Genomic DNA, 22,948 nt, shown 5'->3' on the forward strand with positions numbered 1-22,948 from the left:
GAAGGGAAAAGGAGGGGAGGAAGGGAAAAGGAGCTGCCTGCGGGTCTGTCGGAGCTGGGAGCTGCCAAGGAGGATTAATCCAACCCCAAAACTCCCAGCACAGCAGTCACAAGCAAGCCTGCAAGCAGGGCCAGCTGCAACGGGCCGTGATGGCCACTCGGCCGGCCACCCCGATCGGAACTCACCGGTCCCCAGTCGGAGACGGTCCACTGCCGATCGCAGGGTGGCCCTGTGCAGTTCTTCTCGGCCAGGGGCCGGGCGCTGGCATCGCAAAGCTTCTCGTCCTCCGAGCAGCGGATGTCCCGTGTCACCACGCTCCGCTCTCCGCACCGGGCTGAGCACTGCCGGGAGGGCATGGGGGGCACGGTGTCACCAGGGGGTCCCCCTACTATAAGAACTGCTTTCGGGGGGGGTTTGTTGGGGTTTTTTTACATTTTTAACATGAAACTCTAAAGACACGCACTGACAACACATAGGCGACTGTGCAACAAGCCGTAGCAAAGCCGCCCTTCTTCCCCAAAACCGCATAACAGCTTCAGCAGTCAGGTTCAGGTGCAGGAGGGCTGTATCCTGCCTGGGTGCTGTGCAAGCTGTCCACCGGGTGTTGCCAGAGGGTGAAAACCCAAGGCACCAAAAATGCCTGATCGGAGCTGAAAAGTTTTAGCTGTCACCTAGAGACAGGGTGAGATCTCCCTCGCCTCCTTCCCAGGAACAGCCAGCTCCTTTCCACCTCTTTGGAGAATGTTTTCCCCAAACCGCAAAACTGAGATTTTTATGCTGTGGATAAATTTGGCACCGTGCAGCCCAGTGACATTATTTAGAACTGGATTTGAGTTACTACAGTCTCACATACACACATTTGCTCCATGCATAACGTAAAGCAGGGAAAAGTGTCAACAGCACAGCACTCAGACACACCACGCTGATATGTTAATCCTCAGATCCCAGAAATGTGCTTTTTTTTTAATGCCTATTTCCCCAGCCAACTTGGCACCCTACTTCAGATGGGATCCAAATGAGATTAGCTTTGCTGCTGGCTAAGAACGAACTACTCCAGGACTGTCTCAAGCAATCTGTCCCTGACACATGCTGGAGGAGAATACGGATTTCTGTAAAATAAGCCACTCCAGTTTGCTATGCTGGCCAAAATAATGTGCCAGCACGTGCGCAGGGAGCGCCTCTCTACCCAGCTGGGAAAGTGAAAACATCCTGCAATACCAGGGAACACACCAGCCCCTCGAGGGAAATGATGCACCCCAGCTTGCAGAGGAAAGGAGACATTTAACTTATGACCAAGAAGTGTTTTGGGAGCCTCCCAGGAGGAAGAGTCCAATCCCTCATGGTGTAAACCATGGGGCAGGTTTGCACCCATGGACGGCTTGGCTCGGAGCTCGGTCTGCTCTTGCTTAGAAAGGGTCTGGGCTTGATTTGGGAGCAGGAACGACATTTGCTCCTTTGCAGAGAGTCGATGAGCGTGCGGGCTCCAGGGCACAAGTGCCACGCTCCGCGTGCGGCCGTCACCGTCATGGGGGCTGGTGGTGGCACCCCGGGCGAGCTCGGAGATAGGCACAGACCCAAAATCTCACTCTCCTCATGCACGCCCACTTCCAGAGGAGACTGAAGAGGCAGGGCTGTTTCCTAGCAATGCAGGGGCACATGGTTATACCCCCGGTGCATTTTACACATTCGCTGTGAGCCGTGCTGGGTCACCCCCCCTGCACCATGACTGTCAATCTAGCACAGGGGACTGGCTCCCAAGCCACCCAAGCTCAGAGACCATCCTCGAGGAAGCTGCACTGGTTTGGTCAGTTCCATGGGTTTATGTCTGCAAGGGACATGCTGGAGTCCTGGCCGTGCCTGGAAATGAATTCAGGGGCACAAACCTTTGCACATGTTTTCCCGAGCAAACCAATGAGCTAAAGCCAAGTGCAGCACTGCATCACCCCAAGCCATCTTCCAACTGCTTTAGGGATCTACTTAAGGCACAGCTAGGAAAAGGTTTAATTCTTCAGGTGGTGCAGTGAAATTGGAGGTAAGGAAGGAAAGTTTATGGGAACGTAATTCACGTGTGAGGTGGGATCTCCTCCCTGGCACCTTGTGGGTTGAAGATGCTGCCAAGCAAGTAAAGGTGGGAAGATCTCAGCTGCAGGCTCCTGCCCTATCTCAGTAGGCAATGCCAGCACCTTACATGCGGTCAAAGACTCTGTGAGTGACTGATGGCGGTGGCCTCGCCATCCTGGAGATGACCCAGGGCTTCATTTTAGGGGGAAAAAAAAAAAAATTACTGGTACATGTTGGTCCAAATGCAACAACTGCAGCCAGTATCCTAAAACGCAGAGTCTCTGATGGCCACGGATGCTCTTCAATCGGAAAAAGAATGGGGAAGTGCAGGCACGTGTGCTTGCCCTCAGCGCTGCCAGGATGGCAGTCCCCAGGGACTTACCTCGGACCACTCCGACATCTCCCACTGGGGCCCACAGGCTGGGTTCTTGCAGACCTTGCGCTCATCCGGCCGGGTGATGTCAGCGGACTCGCAGAGGTCGCTGTAGACGGAGCTGTCGAATCCCGGAGAAATCATCTTCCAGCAGCGGACGATGCGGAACTGGTAGCCCTCCCCGCAGGTGCGGGAGCACTCGCTCCAGCTGCTCGTCTCCCACCTGTGGAGGCAAAAAGAGGCCATCGTGCCAGGCACAGCTGGACCGGGGCCGGAGCATCCCGCGGGAAAACCCTGCCTGCTCTCGGCTGGATGGAGACAGCTGCGATAGGAATGAGCTGTAGTCAGGCTGCCAGTGTGCGAGAAGTTTTCCCGTGGGACGGGATGTATTAACATATGGTGGTTTCACCCAGCAGACCTGAGCTCATGCCCACAGTGGTGGATGCTAAAACCAGATTGCCGAGAGGCAGGAGGCACTGGGACGGTGAGGCACGGACCAGTGCCCAGCGTCTGTTGCCCGCAGGCTGCACGATCCCCAGCCGAGACCCCACGTGTGCCAGCACTTTTCTCTGCCATGCTTTTTGCCTATGTTTGACCTCTCTTTTTCGCCTGATCAGCTAAAGTACAGAGAGGACACAACCACGCATCACCCTGCAAATCCCAGCAATAATGTCACACAAAGCTGCCTAAGCCCTGGCAGCACATTCGTGTACCACCATCGGTCTAACTCTGCTAATATCATGCAATGGACTGGGAGAGCTGGGATCTGCTCCGAGACATTGCCTGCCCCTTACTGTGCCCCACCACTACTGTCCTGACATTACAAGAGGGGAGCAGCTTGTAAACCAAAGGAAAAGACATAAAAAGTCCAGATTTTTACAGTACGTTAACATTATAGCACTCCTGAACTAAAGAATAAGCTAAAAATGTAAAAATGTAAATGGATCAGAATTCACAGCCACCCCGCAGCTGCCGTTCTCTGAGCAGGAGAGCCACGTCCCCCGGCTGCACGCCGGCCTCGCACCCCACATGGGGCTCCAGGCACAACAAGCAGCCGTAGGGAAATGTCACCCATTTAGAGGTGCCACCTAAATTCGGAAGGGAGATGAAACCAAGGTCTTTCCCATCCAGATCAGGCAACGTTCTCTTAGCACTTTCCGTTGGAAAAGTGTTGCCAGCCCAAGCAGCATCCCATCTGCCTAAGTGCTAGCGAATGTGGTCGGCTGCCCTGTTTGAGTTCCCGGCAGCTCCTTGGTTTACCCACCGCCGAGCTGCAATCACTTTTAAATCATAGAGCAGCTCTTCTCTCTTACAGTGCAAGCCCCTGGAGCTGGAACAGCACAACTATAGGGAGGGACAGCTTTATAAAAGACCAGGGGGATAATCTAAGCATGAAAAGACCCCTAATGCTTGTGCTAAAAAATTACAAAGTTAATGCAAATAGAGATTAAAGTCTCCACGGTGTCTACAGGGCAGGTACATTTCCAGCAGTAGCACCATCCACCCCCACACACTTTTCTTGCCTCAGCTGCAGCCTGCCCTGGCTTTCAGCCTTAACATACAAGGTTCAACAAGATCTTATGTTGCAAAGGGCACGTCCTTTCCTCCCCTGTCCTCCTTCACAATTACCCGAGGCAAAAGCAAGCACCCTCCAGGGACCAGGTGCCATACCTGGTCCCTGGCATCGCTCTAGCCTTGCTTTGCACTGTTCACAAGTGACACCAATCCAGGGCGTGCACCAGCCAGCTTTACTTCTCCCTTTGCCCTGTCCCTAGTCTGACACCATCACAGTCCTCCTTCCCTGTGACAGACACCGGTCTGTCCTGCCCGTAACTGCTGTTACTTGCAAACCTTCCAACAAGCACGCCCCGTGTTACAAACCAGCAGCGGGGGTGCCCCGAGCCGCACAGCTTGGCTCTGGACCGCAGTCACGCTGTTCAGATAAAGAGCCGCATCAGAAGGAAAAACCTTCTGAAGGACTTCCAGCATGGGTTCCCCTCTGCACCAAGCTCTTGCCCCAATACAAGCAAACCTCAGTGATGTTTGGGATGCTGAAGGGACCAGAGGGCTGGATCCATGGTACAGTTTGCAAGCCCGGCCCCTCCACCCAATTCACACACGTTCTTCCATGTGCCAGACAGGACAGGGTACTGCCTGTGGTGTTAGAAGCCGGACTTGATGGGAGCCCCGGGTGCAAACTCTGCCAGGATTTACAGAAGTTTTAACCTGACAGCTTGAGCTAAAGAACTCAGGAGGAAAGTCTTGCTGCAGCCCAGGCAGATGCAACTAGGGGAGGTGGGACGGGGGTGCTGTGGGCCATCCCTGCAATCCCCCCATCAAATCCATGCCGACCCCCTCCCCCAAATCCATCCACAGCAGAGAAAGCGTGGAGCCCCCCAGGAGCGCCCTGTCGAGGTGGTACCTTGGCTGGCACTCTCTCCCAGCACAGAACTCATGGATGGGCTCAGGACGGGTCATGGCATCACAGTACGTATCATCCACTTCGATCCCATCATAGCGAACACACATAGCATATGTGGACATCACTCCTAGTTTCAAAAAGAATACATACACACAACAGAGGACGCTTGGTGATTTTGACATCCAAACTCTTTTTTTTTCTTTTTTTTTTTTTAGCTGCATTTTCCAAAACTTTCTCCCCATGGAAAGCAGCAAGCTGGACTTTCTGGCCCACGGGATGGATGTTGCTGGGAGGGGAGGACCATGGTGGCCACCCAGCCTACATGGGCAGCACGGTTGAGTTGAGCCAGCTCCGAAGGCGGGCATGGCCACCCCTGCCAGGGCTCGCTACCAAGATCAATATATGACTAACACATTTTTATAGGAAACGCTCAGGGCAATGAGTCTGCTCGGCAGCTCCCTCCACCTCGCAGCCATCAGCTCCCACCCTGCTGGGCTCATGGGTGGAAGCGACAGAAAACGGTCCCCAACCCACTCCATCCACCCACTCTCTCTACGCTCATGACACCCTGTTTGTGCCCAGGTGCACCCCAGGAGCACCCAGCATTCCGGACCAAGGAAGGGCTCCCAGGGGCTTTTCAAGGAGGCACCTGCCCCTCCTGCTCCCCTGCCGAAAGCACAGGCAGCCAGTGGCGGCAGACCGAGCCCTTTTCCCCCGCAGCCTGCCGTGCCAGAGTAAATGTTGTGAAGTCCATTCTGGGACCTGGCTGGGGACCAGGAGGCTGCTCTGGCTACAGGTAACAAGAATTGCAGCTCTCGGGAACATATGGTTTACATGAAACTAAAAAAAGATCTACAGCTCTTGACATGGTATTGCTTCTCTGCGATATGTCATTAACAAAAGGCAAGGAGAAAGGAGAAATTTAAGTAAAACCTCTCTCTGCTAGCTGAAAACTGGGGCAGATCAGCCTGGCCCGATCAAGGGGGAAATTTGTTCAGAGGGGATCAAAGATGCCAAAAATGTCCCAGAACACATGGCTGACGAGATCCTGGGGAAAGGGACGGCTTGCAAAGCTCCTGCTGCCGGCACGCTGCGGGCATATGTCTGCTGGACAAGAACAAATGCTTAAAAAATAAAATCCTTGCATTTGCTCTTTTAAGAGATGTCCCTTAGATTGCAATCTACTCTCTCCCCCTTTTTTCCTTCTTTCTAATTCCAGAAGCACCGCAGGATCTGGATTATTTCAGGGACGGTGCTGTCGGGGAGCGGTGCAGGCGACTGCACAACCCACATGCGTGCTTCATCACAAGTGATGGGCCACCAGAGGCCAGGACTCCCTAACCAAGGAGTAAAGAAGGAGAGACATCAGGTGGCTTGAAGCTTTTCGGGGGGCAAAAAGGGGGAATTTATGCAAAAAAAGAATACAGGCTCAGTTTTGATATCCCTGGCATCTATGTCGCTGTCCCAGATTTACACCCTCGCAGCCGAGATCAGGCTCCAGGGTAGAAGGAGTGGGAGAAACAAAACAAAATCAAAAAGCCAAGTGCTATTTTGTTTCCTGCCAGAGCTGAACAGTCTTCAAAATTTCACTCTGTGGGGAAGCAGCTGAGCTTTTCAAAGCCCTCTGAACGGTCAAAAATGGGAGGAAGGAGAAGAAAAAAAAGGAAAAAAAAAAAGGAGGCAATTTGCTGAGACTCAGCACAGGTTTGGGGATTCCACTGAGCCCCAGCACGTCCTCACTGGGCTGGGAAGCAAAGGTGATGTTCAGAGCTCCCTGAAGGGAGCGTGTTTTGCGAGATGATGGACATGCCAGGCACCAATGCCCGGCCCCTGACATCGGTGGGCTTTGCACGTTCTCAGTCCCTGGCTCCTCTCCCCGCCTTTGCACCCGGGTGGAACAGATTTGGGGTCGTGCTAAACCAGCTCCAGAGATTGCAAGATCCCCTACACATCACCAGGTCCTTCCCATCCCTAACAGACATAAAAGTGACTCACACACCAGGTGATTTCAGCAGTTGTGCAGAATTTGGCTGCTTCTTATAACTACCTGTGGTACATGTAGAGCTGCAGGGTTCATGGGAGGAAAGCTTCCACCTGTACATGTCAGCAGCACTCACACCTTGGCCCTTTCTTAACAACTTCAATCTGTTTCTAGCAATAAGCAAACAAAAAAAAAAAACAAACAAAAAAACAAAACAAAAAAAGGCATTTACAAGGCGAGCGGTGATAGGCCATGTCAGACACACACATCTGCCAGCAGGCTGCAGTTCGGTTGGGTTTGGGTTTGGGAGGGGATTTGCTTTGTTTGGCGGTTGGGTTTGGTTTTTCTGATTTTTTGGGGTTTGTTTGTTTGTTTTAATTGGTTTGTTTTGTTTCACAACATACCTGTCCTGAGCCCCAAGTAGAATCCCCAGCCCGGTTAGAGGCAGAGCTTCCACTGTCTAGAAATAGAGAGAATGGGATAAAAATACCCACAAGTAGAAACAGTTCAGAATTTAACAAAGTTTGCATTTTCTGCTCAAATACACCTGGCCCTCGGCATACAGTGACTAAAGGTGCAGTATCTCCTCCCCTGCGTTCCAGGGCCGGGCACGTCGACTCGTGCTGCTCAACGCAGCAGAGCTTTTGGCTGCTCAAATCTCAGCAGCTCACTCCTTCTGAAAGCCAACAAGTGGCACAGGAGTTTATAAGCTTGCTTCTCAAAGCACACTTTGCTCTTAAACACCAAGGCATGCCATTTGCCTACCCGCTGCTTTTGCCACTCTTGTTTTGGTTTGGTTTATTTTGTTTTATTTTAGGTAGGTAATTTGCATCTCTCATATCCCCGCTGCGCTCAAACACGTAATGCCATCGGGAGAGGAGTAACAGAGTCAGCCTGGTGTACGAAAAAGCATTTGTCAAACCAAGAATAACAGCTTCTCCCAGTTCAGTGCATCCTACGTGCTGTGAGGTTATAACACATCAGGGATACTGCACCTTTACAACAAAAGGCTTCAATTCTGTTCTCATACCTTTGTTCAAACCCTTGAAACAGCTACACTGAAATAGTGTACAAGGTTGTATCCTGACATCCAGTTGTCTCTGGCCTGGCGAGATATGCAGCTCGTATGATTTCTAGGCAGCAGAAGCTCTGAAATTGCCTTATTTAGTTGTTCGTAAGAAAAAGTTCAGGTTCAGTCTATCAAATCAACCTTTAAAAGGACACTGTTGAGAATCCAGCCATTTCCTTTCGGACCCACCCTCCTTCCACCGCCAGCACTGAGCCTCCAGAAGGATTAAAAACAACAATCTGATTTTCCCTGTTGATTTTGCCTCTGTCAGTTTGGCAAACGGTCGCTTCCTGCACTTGAAATGGAACTGAAATGAATGTGACTATTTTTTGCGGAAAAATAACAACCTCGGCTCACTATAAATAGTGCTTTATCTTGCCAAAACAGCTCTGCCTGGGGACCCACGTCGGCCTCCGAACCCGGCTGAGCCCTGGCTGCCATCGGTGTGCTGCCTGCTGCCACCCAGCCAGGAGAGGGCTCACAAGATGACAGTTTTCAGTAAGAGCCATTAAAACATAGTCGACATCTGCTTTTTGTACTTTAACTTGCCTGGAAAACAGGGTATTACCTAGATCCTCCAGGCTATACCCCGCTCTCCGAGGCACCAAAGTAAACACCAAGTTACCCTGTGACCGGGACTCCCTCTCCCTTGAAAGGAGAAAATAATCTTCAAAATAAGCTTTATACCACATCTGAGGACAGAAAAATCTTTCAACAGTGTCCCTTTAATGTATGTGATCCTAAATAAAGAGCTTCTTCTATGCTTAACAAGGTCAGAGGGACAAGTTCTTTCCAGATAAATCAGACATTTGGTCATAGGGCAGCGTTTAGCTCTCTTACCATTTCAAGCAAAGACAAAACTGTCATTTTGTTCTCCTCTAAACGCAAACAGCAGCACATTGTCCCACAAAACTGGTGGGCTTTTCTCTTTTGTTTTATTTTTTCTCTTTATTATGAGCTTTATTATAAAGTCAAGTATTTTCTTCCCTGCCTGCACTTTGCTTCTGCTTTTCAAGCAAGAAACAGCACCAAAAATTACCACCAGCCCCTCACCCATAGCTGAGGTCTGGGCTGCCCATCTTCCCGAAACAGTCCCCGTAGCAGAAGAATAATCCTAACTAGTGCACACAAACATCACGGATCAACATCCAAAGTCCCTGGGCTCACATTTCTGTGTTTTATTTCAGCTTTTATTTTTAAGCAAAGGGGAGAAATCCATGCCTCCTGTTGCAGGATCAGCCCTGGCCACATACCACAGTGTGGGCATGGGATGAAGGATGAAGAGTGCCTGGATCTGCCCTGGCATGCCACGGAAAGGTTTTAACTGCTCCAGGAGAAAAAAAAGCAGCACTGCATCCCTACCATGGCACAAGAGCCACCCACCCATCCCCATCCCAGCAGGGCTTGTTCCCAGAGAGGAAATGTAACACACCACGCTGGTACAAGGTGCTCCTATAACTGGATAACTCCATCCACACTAAGAACTACAACAGTTTAGAAAGAAATAAAATGCCCCACTTCTAACCAACGCTGTCCCACATGTACAGACTGGCTGGTTACAGCCCGCAAAGAGATGATCTTCCCTTGCTTGTTCATTGACAGGGAATGAAAGTGAGCAAAAAGCCACTGTTCATCCCAAACTGAGCCTGGGAAGGGTTTGGGAGGTCTCCTGCCCAGAACTAGGCTGGCCCCAATAAGAGACTGGGTCCCACAGGGCCTCACACAGTCCAGTTTTGCCCATCTCCAAGGATGGAGATCCCCCACGCCCAGGGCAAAAAGTTTTCCCTTGTGCCCCATCGCCATTTCCTTCAATGCAGCTTCTGGCTGTCCCCTCCACCTCCTTTCCTCCTGGAGAAACAAGTCCAATCCCCAATGCTCTCCACATGCCTCGTGCTCCAGCACCCTGCCCATGACCCGCCAAACCCAAAACCGCGTCCCGCTGTCAGCATGGGCTTTATCCTGCCATGTTAGGTGCCAGCAGGAGCTTTAACCGTGGCCTCAGGGAGCTGAGCTGGGGCTCCTCATCCATCATTCCCACCCAGGGGATACAGATACAGTGATTAGCATTACGATTGCAACGGGGCTTGAAGTAACAAATAAAAAGTTGGGGGAAGCGATAAAGGCAGGCTGTCCCGATACAGTCCCTTCTCTCCCATCCCCCAGAAGCGAGGATCGCCCATCTCTGCAGTGGTAGCAGAACAGCCGGTCCCTGAGCCTGCAAACATGCCCATCTCTCCCTCCTCCACAAGTGCCCACACATGCAGATGCTCTAATTGTCGATGACATTATAGGACTTTCTGAACTGCCGGGGAGGAGAGCAATGCCTCTTGAAATGAGGTGCAAGTGGTTTTGTCGCCTTCTTTTTCTTCCCCCTCTATTTTTTTATAATATGACATGCCTCCAAACTGCATGTTTCCTGCACCCCAGCTGCCCCACATCTGCCCCCACCATGGCCCTACAGCAAGGGATGGAGCCAGTGAGGAGTTGAGCATCTCTCAGCCCAAGCTATAGCTCCAGCTGGGCCTGGGTACAGCCTTTTGGCTAGTGCAAAACTTTTTTTGGATATTAACATTTAGATCTGTAAAGTTCATGGTTTATTCTAGAGACTGGGGCAGGGGGAGAAGAGGGAACACTGTAGAACAAAACCAAGGGAAGAATAAGGGGGAAAAAAAAAAAATGGCAATGCTGGGTATCCTTCCTGAAGGGCTTTAAATCCCTGCCCTGTGTCTTCAATAGATGGGCAGCCAGGGATAGTGCAAGGAGCTTTTTAGCACCACAAAAATCTGCACTGGAGCCACTGACAGTCTTTTGTGATGGTCCTGTAACAGCCAAGCTGCTATGAAGTGTAAAGGGTATAAAGGATGTAAAGGTCCCTCTATTCCCAGGAGGTAGGAAAGCACTAGCCCCATTTAACAGCTACTAGGAGAGAGGTTTGGGGTGCAGGGTGCCAGCTGAGGCCACCCAGGGAGCATGCTGGGGACCAGGGGAGCCCCAAGGGGCAAGGCAGCCCCCTTCCTTGCCCCTGGGGCACGGTAAGGCAGGGGAGCTGACGGCACTGCCCTCGCCTGTCAGACTGCTAATGAAATGCTTGCTTTGGCAGCCGAAGGCAAAATTTCCAAGCCAAGCCACGAGAAGAGATGATAGACTCAAGCCCTTGGCAACGTTTTAATGTTCTTATCATTAAGAAGTTTGTTGATACGTTTGGCTGCACGGACATTTTCTTTAGCATAAGTTTCTTTAGCATAAGCTAGTATAAGTTCTGGGTAAATACAGCTAACTAACCAGAGAGCATCTGCTCAGTGCTTTACATCTTCTGAAGCTCAGCATCATAACCTGTGTTTTACTGGTGGTGAAGACTAGGAGACAGAAGAGTCAAAGCAGCAGAGCCAGGAGGAGATGCACAGAGGAACTTTGGGTACCATGGGTCCCCAACAAGCCATGGGGGTGCACAGCGGGACCCAAATCCCCAGCTGTGGGTCTGGCACCTGAATGACTCCCAAGGCCTTGATTTCAGCTCAAGCTTTCTGGGAGTGCTCTAATGTGTGGCTACACACGAAGGAGGGCTAATTGCTGCTCTGCAGCGATGGTCCCGTCTCAGTCCCCGTGTGCCCACACCAGGAATGAGCTCCCATGGGCTGGGAGTAAAGGCTGCTCCCCAAACAGCCCCGGGGCACCTCAAAAGGCCCTAGACACAGAATTGTGGACAAGCACTGACCTGAGACTCCCTTTCACCCAGCCCATCCTTGCCCAGACAAACTCTGCTGCTAAAGATAGATTAAGCCTTTTTTCCTTTTTTTACCTTCCCACTGCATTTTATAACACTACCACTCCAAACCAGCCATTAAAAGCAATCTTGAAGTGATGGTCCTAATATCAATCAATGAGCTGCCACTGGAAAGCTTTTGATATTCTTGTCAAAGCAGTGACTAATTGCATTGCTTCCGCATCTCTCAAGGCAGCAAACCCAGGCTATTTCTGCAAACCCTACAAAGGAGCTCCTGTTGTCTTGCTCTGCCTCTCCAGCAGTGGGTTAAGCAGACTGGGCCATGCCTGGGAGCTGCTGGAAGCGTGTTCCTGCCAACACAAGTGAGGAGGATCATTCGTGGCAGTCAACAGGGTGGGTAAAAAGGGGCCAGGACCAACTTCTGCTGCATCAAAACTTGGAGGAAGGGGCCTGGGGAATTAGAGTAGGATGTCAAGAGAAGGCAAAGGACAAGGCTTCTTTATGGCCACGGCTCTGATAACAAGCTATGACAGGCAGAGCAATGCACAAGCTGACAGCCATCAGCACAGACTTGCCAACATCCCCACTAAGGAGGGCAGTGAGTTTTCCTCTTGCTGAAATGCTCTCTTGACTTTCTGCTCCCAAACCTCTGGCCCTTCCTTCCAAATTAACCCCCAACAGAAAGCTTTCATGTAAATCATCCTACCCCCACTTACCTTCTGGCTTCCAAAGCAGACAGAAGCCATGCAATGGGGTCTGAATTAAGTACAGGGCTATTAGGAGTCAAGAATAGCAATAAATAGGATTTACTATAATTAAAGACATGTCTCCTACCTTGCTTTGTGGGTTCTGTTCCCTTGAGGGCTGGTCATGGTGATAGTGGCATTTGAAAACGGCGTCTCTGCAGACGTGTTGATGGCTTTGCTCAGTTCCATGTAAGTGCTATTAATGGTGTAGGTCACAACGCCATCAGTGTCCTCATAGTCAACATAGAGGCTGTCAATGTGTGACCCCACAGAGTTGATTGGGTCTGCCTGGGCAAAGATGCTGTTCATGGTCATGTTGAGCACCAGCTCCTTGGAGTCTGAGGTCTTGTCCAGCAGCTTGTCCGTGATGGCATTCTCCAAAAGGAACTCCCTGGAGGTGAACCTGGGGTCGAAGTCTCTGTCGTCATGGTCTGTCTGGTAAGTAGACCTGGTTACGTTTGAATCTAGATTGGAGCCAACAGGGGGAAACAACAGTGACAACCACAAAATGCATTCAGGCTGGGAGGCGAAAGCAGCCCGGAGCAGCAGGGGCACGCCGGAGCCTGAGCAGCCACCGGCGAGGCTAGAGGCAGGAGTTGGGGTCTTGGGGAAGGGGAATCTCATGGGGTTGTATCCCTTTGGGAAGGGTGTACAGCTCTGTGGGTCTCATCCTGCTGTCGCATGGCCAGAGGAAAGCTCAGCACCTGCCAGCACTGCCCCAAGCAATAGCAGAGGTCAGAAAGGAAGATGCCCTCCTGGCCCCAGAGCCCATGCAGCCATGCTGGGAAAGCGCTCAAGGCAGTTGGGTGGTGGGATGCCCAAGGGACTGGAGTGGGAAGGAGGTTGCTGGGGGCTGTGGAGAGGTGGGAGGTGACGGAAGATGTTGTGACGGGGAGCTTTGTGCACCCAGGGCTCCCTCCGGTCCTTGGCATGAGGCAAAGCATGGCAGGGCACCAGCGGTGAGACCTTACCCATGGCCACCCCCCACCCACCGGAAACCAGAACCTGAAGGGCAAAGAGGATTTATGAGCAGAGATGTTTTAAAGAACTTTCCAAGGTTTCCAAAAAACAAACCAGCAGAATCACCAGAGGTAGAAACAGAGCATTTCTCAACAAGAGCTCTGAGAAGCAGAACAGTGAGGCCCAAGTCTCCTCCTTACCTTGGGGTTGTTTGCCCTTCAGTTTTGGCTCACAGTCAATTGTTTCTGCTCTTTCATAGACCTCATTGGTTTCCTGACCTTTGCTCAAGTTTAAATCTTCCTCCGTGTCCTGCCTTCCAAACACCTGGTTCTCCAAGTCTATCCTTTCCCTGGAGATTTTCCCAAAATAGGTTGCATTGTGCTGGATAAAACCCAATGGCACATCTCCTTCGAACTCTCTGCTTTCTTCACTATCTGACTCGGAGAAGGTGTAGTAGATGGGTTGCAGATTTTTTGAGTGTGGCTTCCTCAGGAGGGTGTATTCAAACGTGATGGATGGATTCTTGCCATTTTGATTCCAGACCTAGCAAACAAATTAAATTATTAGCGGATGCAGTGAATATATGGCACGGAAAGCTTGTGATTCATCTTGCACTTGACAGTTGGTGAGCATCTACTTTGCTATTTCCAATCTGCTTTCCATCACATTGCCAATTTCTTACAGCTGGAGCCCAGCACAATATTCCAAGGGTTATTTGGCAGCACCGCCCTGGGGATCAGCCCCAGCTCAGGGACTGGGAATCACAAGTCATGCTTCCTCCTCTGCTGCTGAGCAACCACAGACTTGGGAGAACCACTTCAGAAGTTACTGACCATCACTTAAAGCCACAAAAAATGGGTTTGCAAGGAGCATGCACATACCCCTTCAGCTACTACATCCCCACTGAGGATGGGGACTCACAGCTGATGCACAACAACCTCTTACTGGTCTAATGCTTTATAAGCACCCAAGCAACCATCCCTTCCCCTTCCAGAGGAGCCCGGGGCTACATGGAAGATGGCAGAAGTTAAGCTCTGGCTGGCTGCCCAGAAGAAAATTAAATTACTTTTCTTCATATGCCCGGTTTCAGATTGTTTGCTTTCAAGAAAGAGTTGGGGTTTAAGTTTTGTGCACTTGTCTAAGCTATCTGGCCCAATTTCTTATTTTTACTTTTCCTGCCAGGTAACTCAGATAAAAATGCCAAGGAGTAGAAAAGAAATCCCCCCCGCAGTGCCTGAGGCATCTTCTCCCTGCAGAGAGAGGGGTTACCAAGCCCACGTTCATTATTCACAGCCCTGCCTGCATCCGAGCACGCTGACGCAAATGAAATAAGTTCGTGCAAGGAACTGGGCACAGTAACTGCTCCCGCTCCCCTCCTCAAGCTGCCCAAGAAAGCTGTGAAACCATGGCAGGACTCTTCTCCCATGCCTACCCCTTCCTCGATCCAACATAGATTCTTCCCTTCCCCATCACACCCAGCCTTGCAAACTTGAAGAGTCAAAGCTCACCATTATATTCAACCCTTGATTTGTTGGTCCTTGTGCAACAATATACTCTATGCCAGTCTCATAAACATCCATGGGCCTGCGGTACTTGAACACTGTGCCTGCAATGTTGAAGTTCTTTGGACTGTCAACTTTGTAGTTCCCATTGAAGAAATAGTACCCGGCTTCATCAGCCACAGCTTCAAATGAGAGAGGAAAAAATCAGTGCCATCACATGTAAGAGCAGAGGTATGCAATATTGCTACTTGTTCATTCAGGAGATAAAATTATTAGTGTGTCACAGTAATAAAACAAGTGTTTCTCCTACGTTACAATGCATTTGTCACTTATTTCCAATACATAGCATGCGAGCATGTGCCCAGAGTTCTGGGCCACGCATCCCTCTACATTGCAAGCTCCCGGGTATGCGGCTTATGCTAGTCCATGGCTCCTCTCACCCTCCTGGCAGTAGCATGGCATGAACATTTAATAACCACAGCTCTGCAGACAATAAGCAGACTGTCAGATGGCCAAGAGCAGGAGTTGCCTCCCTGGGAGCACTGAGCTGATGCCACCTGACCCAGCAGTGGCCCAAGACAGGTCATCCAGAGCTAGCCCAGGAACTGTAAATCAAGCCTTTTTCATTCAAGCCCTTCCTACACACGGCCACGAGCCTCTGAGGCAGCAGAGCACGATGGTATTAAATGTGCATCTCTTGGGCAAGTCCAGATTTTTCCACACTCTTCCTGAGCAGCTCTGGCATCTCCACCATGAGATGGATGATGTGGTCACCAGCAATTCAGCGAGGCAACACATCGGTCACATCTCCTTGATGCTGTTGTCATGTGGCCATTGCACATTCCCCAAGCGGGAGAAGATCAAGAGGATTGCAAGAGAGGTGAAGGCACTTGGCTATCTGTGATCTGGCACCAGGGCGTTTGTCATGGCACACTGAAGTAGCAATAACATTGACCAACAATTTCTGCATTAAAGCAATCAAAGCATTGATCTATACAGCCCAGGCGCTCAGACTGCAGAGAGGAGCAATGCACTGGCTTAGACAACGCAGTCGTGACTTACACCGACTATGGATTTAGCTCATGTCTGCAGTAAAACTACATTCAGCTTTGCATTGGAAAAAGCACTAGCTAGTACAGGCACGCATTCTAGGGAAGTACCGAGAGGTTATACACACCCAGAACATCTGCAGATTTTTTCCGTTCTACTATCTGGATATCCCTTGCTCCAGCAGGAATGTGCGTTACCAGAGAATAGCCTATGGGAAACTACAGATTAATGAAAGGAACAAATAATCTGAATGAAACACTCTGTAATCAATACTGCAACATATCAAGCAAACTGGCCTTGATCCAAATTATTTTTAAGGAGTTATGGATTAAAGAAAAAAACACTAATGTTGGTAACTCTTAGGCTTCGAACAGGACTTATAGATAATAGAAAAGAAAAATGTGTGAACTATGCATCCTGGTTTATGGTGGAAAAACACAGCCACGGGGGGAAGAGGATGCAATCCTTACATGCACAAATATCATGTTTATCTAAACTGGTGTAAGAAAAGATATCTGAAGACTGCTTTGTTAGCTAGAGAAGCTGTGCTGTGGGTCAGTATTGAACCCTGTGCTAGCCAGTCTTCCCAAAACCCCAGCAAGAGATTACAACTTGTTTCTCTGACTCCCCTTCACTTAGCACTAGTTAAGTGATGGGACAAGTCCTCCTAAAGCCACGGAAGTTCCTGCAGCTTGTTCCATCTTAAACTGATCCTCGGAGAGCATTAATCATTATTCCTGAGTTAGACTGCTATATTTAGGACAAGTAGGTTCTGTTGCTTTACATCACTAATTTTGGAAATCCTGGTCTTTCAAAATATCCTCGCTTCCTGTTATTACAAATCATTTATTTCTAGTCTTACTGGGTCATGAGAAAGAAGACTAAAATAGATGCCAGTCTCTTGCATAACCCTTTTGCACCATTCAGCAGAGAGCTCAGGCTTCTGACAAGCACCATGCAAAGTTACTGGTTTTCTTTAAAGAAGGGTTTCCCTGCCCAAATTTACAAGTGGCATTAACACACAGAACACGTTGGGAAAAACTGAAGCAGGGCAGTTGGTAAGACCTGAAAGCAATTTACCAAAAAAAAAAAATAAAAAAACCCTACATTTAAACAATAGCCCTCTGATACAAATAAAGCAAAAGGTCCCCAAAAGCCTTACCAAGATGAGAATTTCCTTTCCGGTAACTGCCGGTCACGTGAGTGCAGCTGCTCCCATCTCCTTGGCAAACTCCACATTTATCCAAGGTGTGGGTGGAAAAGAGAATGCCATCGCATCCAATTGGCTAAAAAATGCACAAATAGAGTATTGAGGGTCAGGCAAATATTGCACCCATTGTAATTTTCTGAATGCTACTAACAATATTTTTGCTATAATGTTTAACAACCTCACATTTTCCAGACACGCAAACCCCTCGGAAATCAGTGTATTTGCAGGATGTTCCATCCCGAGCCTGAACCATTAACTGTCTCTGACCATCCACAGTGGTGCAATGGAGGTCACAGGGCTTGCTAGAAATGTGAACATAGTCATCTAAGGGGAAAGGATATAAAGATATATTCAAAACAGCAGAAACACAATAACTTTCATCCTACCAATGTCAAAGAATCTCTGCCAAGCTAAACAACAGCAGCAACAGCACAATTGCACAGCAGCCAGCAGTTCAGAAGCTACCATCTCTTGTGCTTCAGGCTAGACAGGAGATCGTACTTCTGACAGCGTGACAGCCCACTGCTGCAAACCTTTGCACAGCCAGGCAGTCCTCTCTGCTGCCAGGAATAGATGCACCTAGTGGTATCGCTGCCATCAGCCCAGGGGATGCACCGAAGCAGTAACGGCCACTATTCTGTGCAAGGACTTGCAGTAGTGATATGTGTACACATTACACAAAAACATATGCAAGTTCATGTATCAACATTTAATATATGAGTTTAATTAACATAGATATATTGTTATAAATACATATACAAGTTAAGACTATATTCAAAACCATAGCAGCTTGAAACATAAGAACTTTTCCATAAACATTCACCCAAGTTGGACTCAATTCGCCCTTTGCTTTCTGCAGGCAACTGGCTGGCTGCATCCACTGGCACAGTAGTACCACATTTTATAATATCCACAGGAAACAAATGACAAATTCACAATTGCATCAGAAACCCAATGCTAAGTGTTGAACTCCGCCAACTAGTGAGTGGTCATATACCCACTGGCCTGCGTGCCCAAGCAAGACAGCATCAATGTCAAAACATTACTCTGCAAATCCCCCAGGAGCCACGTGAACGCCTGCTAAAAAACAAAACATTTCACTGTAACTATTCTGGTGAATCATCCTGAAGAGCAAATACGTTTAAAGAAATTGTCACCTTGCCATAGGAAAGGGACAAAAGCAGCCAAGTAGCTATAGCTAACCAGTCTGCCACGGGCCAAGCTCTACCAGGCTGACCCTGCCAAGGCAGCTGGCAAGACAGGGGCTTGTTTCACATAAAAGGAGGCAACAAGTAATTTCATGAGGAACAATTGTTCTTAGGCATGTACAGAGACCCCTAAAATAAGAAAGTTGCACTAGCTCCCATCTCTATTTTTAGAGACCCAAATAGCATTGTGAGTGTGAAGAACCAGCGCACAGGAGCCGCCTTCTCCCCAGAAGGGTCCCGGGTTCCCAGTAGCTCTAAAAGTTGGCCACAATTTTTGTTTAATGCTTAATTTTGATGGGAGTTAGGTGCCTAAAAATTAAATAAAATCTCAGTCTCTGACTCCTAAGTTATTTCAGCAGTTCTGCGTCACTCATCCTGGATGACCAAACCGACTGACTGCATCTCGGTGACATTTGACAGAGCACATAAAGGGTGTGGGAATGAGCAAATGTCACTGAAACGCAACACGGCCAGTAATGGCCACAGCTCAAAGGACACTTATTAGGGTGAGCCAGGCTCTCCCTGCAGCACAGTCCATCACCCCATGCTCCTGCATCCTCCTCTAGCCTTTCAGCTCTCTGGTCCTTGGGAGCCGTGACCAACACAGGCTACAGCCATAAATTCATGTTGTTGTTTTATTTTTAAGCTACTCTGCAGCTGCAAAACATGCCTTTGAATTTGGGAGACAGCTGATTGTGTCTCTGAAAAATCACTTTAAAACAGCAGAGGAGGAGTCTTCCTGCAGGCTATAGCATCATAACTATCAAAATATTTTGGCTAAGCATTATGAAACACACAAAGAATGTCTTGTTACCAGGATATAAAGGTTTCCATTGATACGTTCTGCCGTTATACACATGGGAGTTAAATGATGAACACTGCTCCTCTCGAAAGCTCCTTCCGTTCGCAGGACACTCCTAGAATGGGATACATTAATATCCTGATGAAAACAAAATGCGGGAAAGGTTTCTGGCACATCTCGACCAGCTGCAAGGAGCATTTCCATTGCCTGCCCCATCCAGAGCCATATCCTCCTCCTCCTCCCACTGCAGGGACAGCCAGGGGAAGCCCCCCGGGAGATGGTGCAAGAACCGCTCGCTGGGTTTTATGGCCCCCAGGGCAGGCAAAAGGCCCGAAGCCCCGACATGAGGGTGATGGGCACCAAAGACGGGAACTCCAGTTGCTTGGAGGGGCAATGGGGTGACAGCTACAGGACAAACAGTGTCCCCTCTCTGAGGGGCCCAGAAGTGCCATCACACGAAGCAAGCATGACTTTCCACATTTTGTATCAAGTGTTCCCAATGAGAAAAAGGATATCCTTACTTGTACTTTGCAGAGCTGGTATCTTTTGGATGTTCCAGTGCAAGTTTTATTAGCCAGCCCACTCACTGACTTTCTTCTGAATAAAGAAATGATGGTTAGACAGGGGTCAGAAACCCTTCTTTTCCCTTTTTTTAAATATATTTGTCCCCTGCTTCTGTACAATTGGTCTTCATGTGGCAGAGCCACATGGAGATCTATCACGGTCTCACTGGAGTCGATAGCAAAGGTCTCTCCGGCTTTGTTACCTGCAGCATCAACTATTCTTATTACGGCATCCTAGGAAGTATCATGGGGACGAGGGCCTGGGGACAAGGTTTGCAAGGTGTCTTCTGGCAACCACACAGCCCAGAGAGGGCAGAGCCATGCACGGAGCAGCCAGGATCAGTGCGTTCCCAACCAACCCTGCACCACGGTGTCCTCGCTGCTGTGCCCAGAAGCCTTGAGAAGGGGCTTGCGCTATGTCTGCTGCCCATCTGCGCTAATCCCCGCAGGAGAAACCTCAGGACCAGCACAGGAATAGCTTGGCTGGTCCTCTGGGCAGGGATGCCCAGGGCACAGCATCCTCATGGTAGCATGCTCAGGGACATCCTTACCTTCTGGACAAGCAGGGTTTGCCAGACAACACCTTTTCACCACTGCTTATCTACTGAGCGATGACCTTCTAGATCAAGTCTACTTCAAGTCTACCCTTGGCAGGCGGGTGCCATACCTCTGCCGCAGGCAGTGCCTCTCCTGGGACTTGACGCCTCCCCCACAGGTCCTGGTGCACGCCGTCCACTTGGTCCACTCGCCCCACCAGTACGCGGTGACGTCTGCCCCTTCCTCCAGGCTGTTGGAGGTCTGCGTCAGGTCCTGCTTGAAGCATCAGGCGGGTCAGGAAGAGAAGCAGCAGTCAGCATCCACACGGCAGAGCCTGCGTGGGTGGATCGAGGGCATCCCCCCCACCCAGCCTGCCCTGGGCAAACAGGGCATTTCCTTCTCCATCTGAGGTCAAGGCTGAGATTTCCATCTTGCAAGAAACCCTGCATTTTTCCAATTGTGTTTTCATTACAAATTGGAATGAAATGGCAATATTTGGGATTCCTCAGGAAAGGAAGTGTTCATTGTTTCACTCAGTTGGCAAAACCGAGCTCCCAAACAACCCTAAACCCTCCAAGTCTTTTGGTGCTCTCCAACTCTTGCTCACAGTGAGCTCCAGGAGCTGAAGAGCCATTTGCAGCCAAAAACTTCATTGAAAGCTTAAGCAAACCCTTGCAAAACCACTCTGCAGGGGGAGAGCACGCCAGTGGATGCTAGCAGGCTGGAGGAGCCCATGCGTTCTCTTTGCGAGTACAGGTTTGTCACTTCTGACACCCCCACCCCTCAGCCACTGCAGGCAGCAGTGTGACCATCCATCAGAGGGCAAAGGAGCTGCTCCACCGGCAGCGTCACCACCTCATGCCTGCGCTCGGTAAGGCATTCGCATCCCTTTGCAAGGGACACAGAACCTCCTGGGGGGGTCCCAGCTATTGCTCATTGCAGGGGCAGAGATGTATTTTTCCATCCAGAATCACCTGCTGGTTAGGTGAGTTCTATTAATTCTGTGTTTTCTGGGAAAGGGATAATACTCCATGCAAAGTAAATGAAAGCTCCAACCACCGCAGGGACCGAGGAAGTGGTGCTCACCCAAGAGCAGGGTATGGCCTTTCAGAGCCTTGGAAATGATCTGTGCACGCTCTTAGCCACAGAAGGTACAACTTAGGTTAAGCCAAGACTAAAGAGCTAAGCCAAGTCATACATCCTCACGTTTGCTGCGGACCTGATGCACGCACAGGCCAGTCCTGCAAGTCCCAGGGGTTACCCAGCCCAGACACGGCACCATTTTAAAGCCCAGAGACCCCCCCAGCAAGGCAACACGCTTACCTGAGCTATCACAAAGACAACGTTGCCCACGAGGAGAAGGGCCAGGGTGCCTTTCAGCTGGGATCGCGCACTGATGGAGATGCTGCTCCACCTCCACTTAGGTACCTTCATCCTAGAAAGCAACCAAACACCGTGCTGAGCCAAACTTAGCCGCGCTGCCCTTTGAGAGCAGGGGCTGCTTTGCAGCCTGGGTTACACAGCACGTCTTCTTCAGCATTCCTGGTCAGCTAAGTGACACCAACCACCAGTGACTGCAAGGGCTTGATTCTGAAGTTACATTTAATTAGTGGAATCATTAACAGGGTACAGGTTCACATCCCATCTTGGCTGCTATCTTCCAAACCACAAGTTTGCACTGGTTCCCAGTGGCTGCACCTGATACCACCAGTGAGAGCTGAGGCTCCGAGCCTGCCTTGGAAGAGAGCATGGCTTACACTGAAGCAAGCGTTGCACAAGAGGCAGCGAGTAGAAGTGTCCCTGGATCTACAAAAGCAGTGCATTCAAATATCCCCATTTACAGAGCTGCTCCTAGAAGAATAAGATGAAAGGCTTCGTAAACAAAAAAATGCAATTAACAGCTGTTATTTTTCCTTTTTTCATTTGTTCCACTCTAATTCCCACCGATTCCCAGGGAAGAAGCCTGTTATAGAAAAGAAACCACCCACAATTAAAGAGCAGAAATGCAGTATCCCAAGTGTCAGCCTTTCATCTCTTCTCCATCTGCCTCATGAAAGGGAGTAACCCAGAATGGCATTTTCTTAAGTAAAACCCAGCTCAAAACCACAATACATTTTATTGTGAACCTCACTGCAAGAGCCAGAAAGGAGCAGGTTTCAGGAAATCATGCTTCCAGGCAATCAAAGCAGCTCAAGTCTGTAAGAAAAAGAAAAAAAAAATATTCTCCCCTAAACTAATTTCCCTTGAAAAGTAACTAGAGAGTATCTTTGGGAACTAGGGAGGCGGGAGAGGTGCTGCTCCTGGGGAGAGGGGGCAGGACTGCAGACCTGCAACGTAAAGAGCTTCTCTCCTACCCCTTTTTCTTCTCGCAAGGGCTTTTCGCAGCAGCTTTTTGGAAACGCAGTATTGCCGGCAATGCCAGCACGGCTTTGGTATCTGGCTTAGAGAAATTACCAGAGGGCTTCCAGGTCCCCAACTCCGCTTTGCGATCGCCCCAGGGTAGAGGTCCAGCATGCAAAAGACACTTTCCAAGAGGCAGATCCATTGATTAATGGAAGCCCAGAGCGCTTGGCTGGGGATCCCGGGGACAGGTGGCTGAGACTTGCCTTACACTTGGTTTTCATTAAGGCTTCCAGACACTTCTGACTCAAAGCCAATAACAGAGCTCGCTCAGAGTTTATCCTAGAGTCGATCAGAGCTGCATGTTTAAATAGAAGAAAAATTAAAGAAAGGGGGGGGG

At 49.7% G+C, this 22,948-nt stretch overlaps 1 protein-coding gene across 1 annotated transcript in view; it reads right to left on the reverse strand.

Annotated features, from left to right (window-relative positions):
- The window catches only part of ADAMTSL2 (ADAMTS-like 2), a 25,632-nt gene extending 3,990 nt beyond the window's left edge, over positions 1-21,642 (reverse strand). Inside the window, exons 1-15 of the mRNA XM_010570825.1 lie at positions 21,532-21,642; positions 20,339-20,481; positions 19,630-19,705; positions 19,121-19,223; positions 17,277-17,422; positions 17,051-17,174; positions 16,016-16,096; positions 14,845-15,020; positions 13,537-13,879; positions 13,358-13,381; positions 12,465-12,840; positions 6,904-7,007; positions 4,857-4,983; positions 2,444-2,657; positions 186-341 (exon numbers count right to left, since the gene is read on the reverse strand). Of these exons, the coding sequence (XP_010569127.1) occupies positions 186-341; positions 2,444-2,657; positions 4,857-4,983; positions 6,904-7,007; positions 12,465-12,840; positions 13,358-13,381; positions 13,537-13,879; positions 14,845-15,020; positions 16,016-16,096; positions 17,051-17,174; positions 17,277-17,422; positions 19,121-19,223; positions 19,630-19,705; positions 20,339-20,481; positions 21,532-21,642 (2,304 nt within the window). The remainder of the gene's footprint in view (positions 1-185; positions 342-2,443; positions 2,658-4,856; positions 4,984-6,903; positions 7,008-12,464; positions 12,841-13,357; positions 13,382-13,536; positions 13,880-14,844; positions 15,021-16,015; positions 16,097-17,050; positions 17,175-17,276; positions 17,423-19,120; positions 19,224-19,629; positions 19,706-20,338; positions 20,482-21,531) is intronic.
- Positions 21,643-22,948: the final 1,306 nt, after the last annotated feature.

The sequence above is a fragment of the Haliaeetus leucocephalus genome, unplaced genomic scaffold, assembly GCF_000737465.1.
Source record: "Haliaeetus leucocephalus isolate CR32 unplaced genomic scaffold, Haliaeetus_leucocephalus-4.0 Scaffold306, whole genome shotgun sequence".
In the NCBI taxonomy this organism is placed as follows: Eukaryota; Metazoa; Chordata; class Aves; order Accipitriformes; family Accipitridae; genus Haliaeetus; species Haliaeetus leucocephalus.